The sequence below is a fragment of the Equus quagga genome, chromosome 5 (assembly GCF_021613505.1).
Source record: "Equus quagga isolate Etosha38 chromosome 5, UCLA_HA_Equagga_1.0, whole genome shotgun sequence".
Classification (NCBI taxonomy): domain Eukaryota; kingdom Metazoa; phylum Chordata; class Mammalia; order Perissodactyla; family Equidae; genus Equus; species Equus quagga.
The window spans coordinates 21,507,156-21,516,710 of record NC_060271.1 but is presented as its reverse complement, the minus strand read 5'-3'; the positions used below and the strand labels follow the sequence as shown (position 1 = coordinate 21,516,710).

General features: G+C 49.0%; 1 protein-coding gene across 4 annotated transcripts in view; it reads left to right on the top strand.

Moving 5' to 3' along the window:
• The first annotated feature begins 473 nt into the window (after positions 1-473).
• LOC124239384 (protein argonaute-1) overlaps positions 474-9,555 on the top strand; it is a 34,466-nt gene continuing 25,384 nt past the window's right edge. For 2 of the 4 annotated variants that reach the window (XM_046661199.1, XM_046661197.1), the window contains exons 1-5: positions 474-704; positions 5,608-5,791; positions 8,102-8,222; positions 8,666-8,847; positions 9,244-9,380. In XM_046661199.1, the coding sequence (XP_046517155.1) occupies positions 680-704; positions 5,608-5,791; positions 8,102-8,222; positions 8,666-8,847; positions 9,244-9,380 (649 nt within the window). In that variant the 5' untranslated portion in view covers positions 474-679. Of the gene's footprint in view, positions 705-5,607; positions 5,792-8,072; positions 8,223-8,665; positions 8,848-9,161; positions 9,381-9,555 lie in introns of those variants that run through there. The other 2 variants (XM_046661200.1, XM_046661201.1) reach the window with 2 other exon arrangements.

Sequence of the window (9,555 nt, the reverse complement as noted above, 5' to 3'; positions counted from 1 at the left end):
CTTCGCGGAGGCAGTCGCTTTGCAGCCAAGGCTTGAAGGATGAGGGTGATTGGGAGGAGAGGTGGGAGGCAGGGGCCCTGGGTGTTGGGGTGCTCGGAGTGTGTGAGGGGGGCCTGGGAATGAGGTGGGGTTCCTGTAATGTGCGCGTGGCTCTGTGCGAAGGGTGGAGGAGGTGTGTAGTCTTGGAGGGACCTGTCTGGGGAAAAGACAGGGCCAGAGGCTGCTGCGGTGGTGTCCCCCCGCCCCGCCCCGCCCCGCCCCACCCCACTTACGCCGCTGCGCGGTTCCGCGGCGCCTCTACCGGAGCCCTCCCGCCGGGTTGCATGGCGACGGATGACCGCCAGGGGCCGCTGCCTCGGGTCCCCGGTGCCCCCGCCCCTCTCCATTGGCCTTTGTTGCCGTCGGAGCGCCCCGCTTGACTCGTTCCCGTCCGCCCCCTGGGCCTGGCGGTCGCGCCTGCGCACTGGCAGCTGGCCGGGCGCTCGCAGGGGGAGCTGCTGCAGGCTCCGCGGCGGCGGCGGCAACGGAGGCTGCGGGGGCGGCCGTGCGAGCGGCCGGGCTTGGGGGGGGGAGCCGAGCCCGGCCCGGGAGCCCGAGCAGCTAGAGTGCGGGGTATCTAGGCCCCTCACGCTGGACTCCACAGTCTCCGGGCCGCCTGACCTCCGCACGGGTATATGGGATGGAAGCGGGACCCTCGGGAGCAGGTAAGGGCCCCCGAGAGTGGGGTACGGTGCGTGCTCCAAGGACCAGGGGGGCTCCCGCGTGAAAAGCAGGATTTCCGAGTGAGGGGAGGTTTCCTAAGTAAGGAGAAGGGCGCTTATGGGATGGGGGGCCCAGTTTGAAGGGGGCTGTGTGCAGTTCCGGGGGAAACCTTGCGAAGGGAACCTTGAGACGGGGGCCGTTTATCAAAGGAGCCTATATGCACTCCTGGAGGTGGGAAGTAACCTGGGAGAAGGGCCTGAACGCACGTAAGGACTCCCAGAGATCCCAGGAGGCCTAGGGAGAGGCCCGGCAGGTGGCAGGGGGCGGGCTCCAGGTGTCCAAAAGAGGAGGGGGTCGACACAAATGGGCCCAGAGTTGCCGCATGCTGGGGGCGGGGGCTCAGCCGGGCTGGGCTGGGCTAGTGGCTCTTGCGTGAAGGCGCTAGAGCTGGGCTGTGAGCTCCGCCCCAGTTGGGCCTGACGCGGGGGCGAGGGTCAGGGGGCGGTGGGTGGGGATCCAGCCCCGGGATTCCCCCCTGTGAGTCTGGGGAGCTGGAATAGAGGCGCCCGAGCATGCGCAGAGGTGGCAGCTGGAAGGGGCTGCCCGATGTGTTGGGGGCGTGGCTGCCGGAATCCCCCCCACTCCCTACACCGCTGGATTTGGCTTCGAAAAAGGAGCGCGCTGATGGGGTGCATTCTCGCTAAGGTTATCCTGGCAAAGCGTAAATAGAAATGGTTCTCTTCCTCATCTTGGGGGCTCTTACACTTGGCCCTGAAAAACCTCAGTCACAATTTGCCAAGAATGGGTTGAGGGAAGCTGCCAAAGTGCCTTATTCTGCCACTGGGATGAGCAAAGACTGTAAGCGATGCGATGTTCTGGGAGTGGATCCTTCCTGAAGATAGACCTTAGAAAAGGTGTTGATTACTGAGGGACCAAGGCCAGGACCAGGTTTACCTGGAAGAGGTTGTCTGCCTGGTTTACACTATTCTGGTCAAATAGTACTGAGAGATGGAATCTTAACCCGAGGATAATGACCTTTCCATGGAAATGTCTCCTGAGGTGACAGCCTAATCTCTTTGTATACTTTAATATTTTTTTGGCTTCTGTTCCCTTCTTGGGTATCTTTTCTTTTTCCTCTCTCTATTCCCCAGAAACTGCCAGGGTCACGTCATTAGACCCAAGGTTGTTAAGCTAGCCTTTTGTCACAAAGTTGTTTGGGGGAGGGGGTAGTTTTTAGCTTTCAACCTGGTGAGTCCCAGGTGATAGCCTTAACAACTTATTCACAACAATCAGGAGAAAAAGAGATAATAACAGAGGAGAAACTGAGGCAGGGTTTCCCCAAGAAGACCAGAGTGCCCAGGATGGGCTGTGAGGTGGTGGCACCTGCTGTGTCCTAGTTCTGTTACCCTTTGATGGGAGGAGCAGTCTAGACCTGGGAATCCTTTAGGTCTTATCTCACCACCTCCTTCCATTTGATCTAGGGGTGGGAATAGAATTTCCATTTGGGACATGAATTTCGTTTCTGGTAGAAAGATCTTTGTCTTTTATACCAGATCTAATCCCCTCAAGGAAATAGCTCGTACCAACTCATTCAAGTCATCCATTCAGTGATCCATAAGTATTTAGTGACTGCTTTCCCCAAAACACAAACCGCCTTGTAAAGGCCAGGTAAATCTTAAGTTGGAGTGCAGGGAGCAACTGACTTCAGAAAACTACTTCCTCCTTGCCTAAGGCCCCTCTCTCCATTCCAGGAACTCTCCTGGATTTCCAGGCTGGAGAGGATGTGCAGCAACCTGTGGACTAGAGTAGGAGTAAGTCATAGCGGTCCAGATGGATTGCTGAGAGCTGGCACCCATTAATTCCTAATGGGCTCTGGAGTGATGGAAAAATTGACTTTTTTTTTTTGTTAGAAGAATTAAACTTCCAGAGAAGGGACTAGAGCCTGGTATCTGGAGTTGACTGTAACCTAGTGGGACAGGCTTTGCCTCGTCAAAGGGTGTAAATTGAAATTCATTCTGGAAGCTGTGTATAGAGGGACCCCAAAACTGCCTCTTTCCTAGGCCCAGCTTGTTCTCTTGGAAGTTGGAAGATACAATATACAAAACTAAGGTATTGTTGCTGACTTCGCTGGGCCAGGTGTTCCTCTCTGCTTAGACATGTTCCAAGCACATATACTGGACTGGGGCTCTCGGAAGATAGAGTAGTGTCTGATTTATCTATGGCAACAGCGAGTGTCTAGTCCCTGACACGAAGTACATGTTTATTAATTGAATTGAATGACATTCTAGTGTGAACATAAATGGTTAAGCACATATGTTGATATTGAATAATTTGTGTATACTCTTGTGTGGACATTCTTTTTGGAGAGATTGGCCTCTTAGTCTTTTCTTACTGGACAGCTAACCCAGCCTTAAGTTTGTCTTTTGAATAGGCGGTCTGGCTCCTTGGGAGGTATGTGGGCCTCAGAACTGCAGGGAAGGAATCCCTTCAGCTCTGTTACTTTTGCTTCTCAGGGCTAGTTGGGGATGGGGGAGGGGGAGTGTCCTTTTCATGGCTCCTCCCTCCTTGCTTTTGTCTGCAGGGAAGGGCCCCGCCCCTTTCCCCCAAGGCCCAAGCTTTGTCCTCGGTGCTGGGGCCCTCATCTGCATCACAAAGTGGCCGTCTGTCCCTGTCTGGGTCTGAAGGGAAGTGCCTCCCTTTCTCAGACTAAAAGCTGGGGGCAGGGTTGGGTTGGGGGGAACTTCGTACAGCTGTAAGGCTTGCAGGGGGATGGGGTGGGAGAGAGGTTCTCCCTTCCTCCTGCCTTCCTTAGTTTGGGGATGAAGGGGAGGGTAGGCATTCTCCTGTTTTCCTAAAGCCTCCTTGGAGTGGAGGGTGCCTAAGGCTAAGTCTGTTGTGTAGTCCTATTTCTGGGGAAGAGAAGGCTTTGAGGCTAGAGTGTCTGTCCCATCCCCCATCATTTTTACCCAGCCCCTAGCTCTAAGGGATGTCTTTCTCCCAAGGCTCCAAATGATTATTCAGCCTGGGAGACTAAGAAGGTGAATGGAATGTAAGAACTTGGGGAGGGGAAGGGTGTCTCTTACCAGCTACATCCACCAGGGTGCATGTTTGTAGGGTTTATAATTGTTCGTGAGCAGTTTGCAGGTCTTCGTGTGTTTGTGTGCTCTGTATGCTTGTGTGTTCTTTGTGGTGTGTCTGTGGATCTGTTTTGTTCACTCATTTAATATCTGTATATTGAACACCTCCTGTATACCAGGCACTGGAGATTAAGCACTGACCAAGGCAGATACAAGTGTCTGCCTTTGAAGAACTCGCAATCTAAGGTAGTGAGGGGTATGTGTATAAAGATACACTGTCTAGGTCTAAGTGTGTGTTTGGATGTGTATGACAGGAATGTGTTCCCACTATGTATGTGTCTGTCTATGGTTTGTGTGCAGTTTTTGTCTAGCTCATGCTGGGGTAGGCGGCGGCCAGGTGCTCATAGTTAGGCTTTTAGTTCCCGGTGTAGCTGAGTCCTGAAGGTTTTTCCCCCAGGCTGGGCTGGGCTTGACAGGTGGTTAGGAGACACAGCAGCTTAGCTCTGGGAAGCGTGCCCCTCCCATGAATGGTTCTGACCTCTTCCTGACCCCCCCAGCTGAGGATCTGCCCCATCCCCCCAGCCTGGCTGACCGTGAAAGCAGAGCTCTAGTGATGGGAGGTTCTGTGCTGGTTTATTCCTCTCCCCTCCCACCTGGGCTGGTCCTCCTCTGGCAAGGACAATGGTAGCTGTGGACAAAGGCTTCTCTTAGGCAGTTTCCCTTTTTCCTCCTTTCCCCTCAAGCTAGAAAATAAAAGTAGGGGCAGCAGTCAGGCTGGTGGCAAGAGAGGAGAAAGTAGTGGGATCTGGCTCTGCCCTAGCCTTTGCCAAGAGTCCCCTCTGTCTTGAAATTGATCCTTTCTGCTACTGTCTGGGCCCTCTGTGTGCAAGGAGCTGTGGGCCCTGGGGAGAATCTTGTGTTCTCCTTCCCAGAGCCAGCATCTCTTCCTTCTCCAGTGTGCTGATGGCTGCCTCTCCTTCACAAGTTCTCTGCTCTATCCCACTCCTGCCTCAGTCTCCTATATTCAGCCTGTCTTCATTCCCTAGCTTTTTCTTCTTTTGAATTTTTCTTTATTGTCTCCCCAATCGCAACTTTCTTTCTCAAGCTCCCAGTATTAACCTGTCTTGCCCCGGCTGCTAACTCCAGCCTCTCCTCTTTGCCAGTTCAAGCCTTTTCCTACTGTGGTCTCCAGTTCTGGGCTCTTCACCAGCTCTCTATTTCAGCCTCTCTCCTTTCCTTAGTCTCTAAACTCTCTTCTTTTTAGCCATTTTTCCTTTTCTGTCTTTCAAACTTCAGCCATTTAGTTCCCTTAATCCTTTATCAAACAATGTCCCCGTTATTTCTCCCAAATCTGGCTTCTTTTGGATCTTATTCATACCTACACTGCAGAGGAGCATTAAGATGATGCTATTTTGTGTTCAGGATGGTGATGATTCAAGTGAGCATCTGGCTGGCAGAGAATAGGGCATTCTTGGTCTGCTAGATACCTGGTAGAGGCAGGTGTGTTAATCTAGTAGAAGGAAGAAAGAGTTGTTACTGGGAGCCAGATTTAGCCCTCTACGTAACGTGTAATAGGAACTTATTACATATTCACTTGATGAACTTAAGATAGACAGCAAGGGGAATTTTCCTAACTGGAGAGAGATTTAAAAAAAAAAAGTGAGCCTGGGTTGTCTGAGCCATTGGAAACCCTCGATTGGGTTGGGTTGGCAGGAAAGAGGCTTCCCCTACACTCTCCTGCTCCTGTTCTGGAAGGCCTGTGCATTCTCTTATCGAAGTGGTAAGGAGATTGCTAGACTCTACCCTCACCAGCCTCTTTGTCTTTTAGCTGCGGGCGCCTACCTGCCCCCCCTGCAGCAGGTGTTCCAGGCACCTCGCCGACCTGGCATTGGCACTGTGGGGAAACCAATCAAGCTCCTGGCCAACTACTTTGAGGTGGACATCCCTAAGATTGACGTCTACCACTACGAGGTGGATATCAAGCCAGATAAGTGTCCTCGAAGAGTCAACCGGTAAGTGATACACATCTAAGCCACCAAGTCCAGGAGTCTTCACTTTCTTGGGTCTCAGAACCTTAAAAGAGGATCCAGAGAGGTAAAAGGAAAACTAGTAGAGGATGGTATCACCAAATTGAAGAAAGTTTTGGGGGAGGATATTCCAGTTAAGGTAAATGTTGAATAATATCATTGGATTTGGCTATTACGAGATAATTGATGCCTTTTGCCAGGGCAGTTTCAGTAGAGTAGTTGGACTAGTAATCTAACTACAGTGAGTTAAGGAATAAGTGGAAGGTAATGTGGTAGGGATAGTGAGAACAGATAGCTGAACAGTGAAGTGCAGGGAAAGAGGGAATATATTGGCTCGAGAGGACTATGGGGGTCAAGTACAGTGCCTGGTACATTTCAATATTTGTTGAAATGAGTGAATGAAAAGTTTTTAAGAATGAGACATGGATATATTTATAAACTGAGGAGAAGGAGCTAGTGGAGAAGGAGAGGTTAAAGGTATAGGACGGAGATGGGAGGAATGAGTGGGATGTCATTACTAAGGCTGGAGGACATTACAGGATACACACTTGGAGGGATTAGCCTTAGAAGAAGCAGTATTTCTTTTTACAATTAATTTATTTTATTATTATTTAACAACTATATATGTACGATGTAAAAAATTAAAATATTGCAAAAAGAGTAGCATGAAAAATGTCTTCTATTACCTTGGTCTACAGTCCCCTAGTCCCTTTTCCTGGAGGCATTCATTGGTCTTGAGTATGCTTCCAGATATTTTTCTGTGCATTTGTAAGCATATATTTATATAGAACATTTTTTGAAATGCACAGAATATAGAACACTGTATACCTTATTCTGCACCTTGCGTTTTTCCACTGGACAATATGTTTTGGAAAATAATACATATCAAGTACATACTTGCTTCATTCCTTTGCATAGTTCCGTAGGTGTTTTATCAAGTGGATGTATTATACCTTATTTAATAAGTCTATTGAGAAACATTTAGGTTGAGTCTAAACTTTTGCTACAAAAATGAAACTGTGTTGAATATTGTTAAATATAGATACATTTTTGCACTCAAATGTGAGTGCATCTGTAGAATAAATTCCTAGGAGTGGAATTGCTGGCACAATACATTTAAAAATTTTGAAATATTGCTTTTTTTTTTTTTACACTAAGTTGTACCAGTTTATACCCCATCAGCAAGGTAACAGAGTCTCTCTTCCCCATATCTGCACCAATCCAATATATTGGGTTTTTTGATCTTTGACATTCTGATAAGTAGTAAATTATATCTTGGTCTAATTTTAAATTGTTTCTCTAATGAGTGAAAGTGAACATATTTTCATATGTTTAAAAATTATATATGGAAGGGACATTTCAAGTGTGAGAGGAAAGAAAGAGGAGAAGAGGCGTGCGTATATAAATATGTTTATTTGGGCACTTGAGAATGGCTTTGCCTACTCTGCTTTACTCTTTTCAGAGTTACTTTTTAATAGGAAGTAGGAATAGGTTCTAGAATTAGAGGGTAGTTGAGAAGGTTTGACACAGTCTATGAGGGATGGAAGTGATCAGGGACATGAAAAAGATTGCTAGGCAGCATTGAAGCCTAACTGGGATTGAAACTATGTGTTTACAGTCTTTTTATCTAGTAGTATTCAAGAGCTTTGGTTTAAAAAAGTGAAGAAGTCAGATAGTTGGATGGGCTGGAATTTTGAAGGTTAAATGGACACTCTGAGATCTAAGTAAGTGGCAAGGGACAGGAAGTGAAATCAAGAAAGAGATGATAATGGAGACTAAATGGGGTGGTGGGGCTAAGGACCTCAGAGAGATGAAAGAGGTGAGGTTCTTCTTCCACAGTTTATTCTTATTCCAATTCAGATCTCCCCGTCTACTTTTTTTGCTTATCAGTTTGGGGATTGGAGTAGCCTTGATTCTGCTTCTGGATAGACCCTGGGATTAAGCCCTTCTTCCCTCAGCTTCCCCTTCTGATCAGAAGGCACTCTTACCCACTCTTTCAGGTTCTTTAGAGCCTTGGTGATCTGAGGACCAGAAGCATCACCTGCTGGCATGTTAGAAATGTAGAATTTCAGGCTTTGCTTTAGTCTGACTGAATCAGAATCTGCATTTTAATAAGATCTCCAGGTAATTCATATGAACGTTTAAGTTTGAGAAGCATTACCATAGAGCAGATGAGATTAGTGTAGATGCTAGGACAGAAAGTAGTAGATGGGACATTGCCTGGACTTCGAATTACTTCCAAAAGCTTGAAGTGGTAGTCTCTCAGCTTCCACAGGCCGCTCCTATCCCCCACAGGGAAGTGGTGGAATACATGGTCCAGCATTTCAAGCCTCAGATCTTTGGTGATCGCAAACCCGTGTATGATGGAAAGAAGAACATTTACACTGTCACGGCACTGCCCATTGGCAACGAACGGGTAAGGTTGGGAGTCAGGCTAGACCTGTGTCAGGGGTCTGGGTTGGGACAGATCTCCTGTAACCCTGTTTGGAGTTTGGCTGTGTAGAGATCCCTTTCATCTTTTGTGCAAAGAAAGTGTGTTTTAGGGTGAGGGGTGGGTAGATACTGATGTTTATTTAGTCTACTATATGTCTGTACCTGCCCCACGTTGACTGAGATTCGACTTAAAATAGACCTAAAGGACTTCCTGCTAGGTGTGGTTGAGAGAGACAGAGGCCCCGAGCCAAGGTGGCTGGAGACTAAGGGGCTGGATTTACTCTGAAGTCTTCATTATAATCTCCTATCAGCTTAAGGAGCAGATTCTTGGCCAGTCTATGGGTTGGGGGACAGTTGGGGCAGGGCAAAGAATGTTGGACTGTGGGAAAGTATTGGCAGTCCTTCACCTCTTTCTCTCTCCCAAAGGTTGACTTTGAGGTGACAATCCCTGGGGAAGGGAAGGATCGAATCTTCAAGGTCTCCATCAAGTGGCTAGCCATTGTGAGCTGGCGCATGCTGCATGAGGCCCTGGTCAGTGGCCAGATCCCTGTTCCCCTGGAGTCTGTACAAGCCCTGGATGTGGCCATGAGGCACCTGGCATCCATGAGGTACTGGGTGTAGTTAGTATCTGGGCTACTAGTGGTGGCAGAATGTTATGTGGGGAGGAGGGGAATGAGCACATATTAAGGTCTCACAGTGTGCTTTCCAAATAAAAAATTATTTGAAGCCCTACCATATCCAGGCAAGTGTGCATAAACATTTAGATGGTTTAAAGCCTTGGCCCTGTCCCTTTTAGATATCTTTGGACTTCACCCCATTTGTCCCTGCAGGGCAGAGAAAGAGTAGAGACTTGCACAAGGTCAGTCACACAACTAGTAAAGGATCAGAGCTGGAATTAAAGCCCTGGTGTCCTGCCTTCCAGGCCAGGGCTCCTCCGTGCCCAGGATGCCTCACAGGGTGGGGGCCTGTGCCCGAGGGACCAGTTCTCTGCCTGTCCCTGCCAGGTACACCCCCGTGGGCCGCTCCTTCTTCTCACCGCCTGAGGGCTACTACCACCCGCTGGGGGGTGGGCGCGAGGTCTGGTTCGGCTTTCACCAGTCTGTGCGCCCTGCCATGTGGAAGATGATGCTCAACATTGATGGTGAGTGGGGAGAGCTATGGAGCCAGGGGCACCCTGAGTCCAGTGACCACACTCCCAGCCTCATCCCTCCCAGCTCTGTAACCATACTCCTAGTCTAATCCCTATAGCCCTGGGACCCCTCCCCCATCCCAATACCCTATAAGGAAGAGGGTGTAAAGAGCAGTACCTCTGTTTA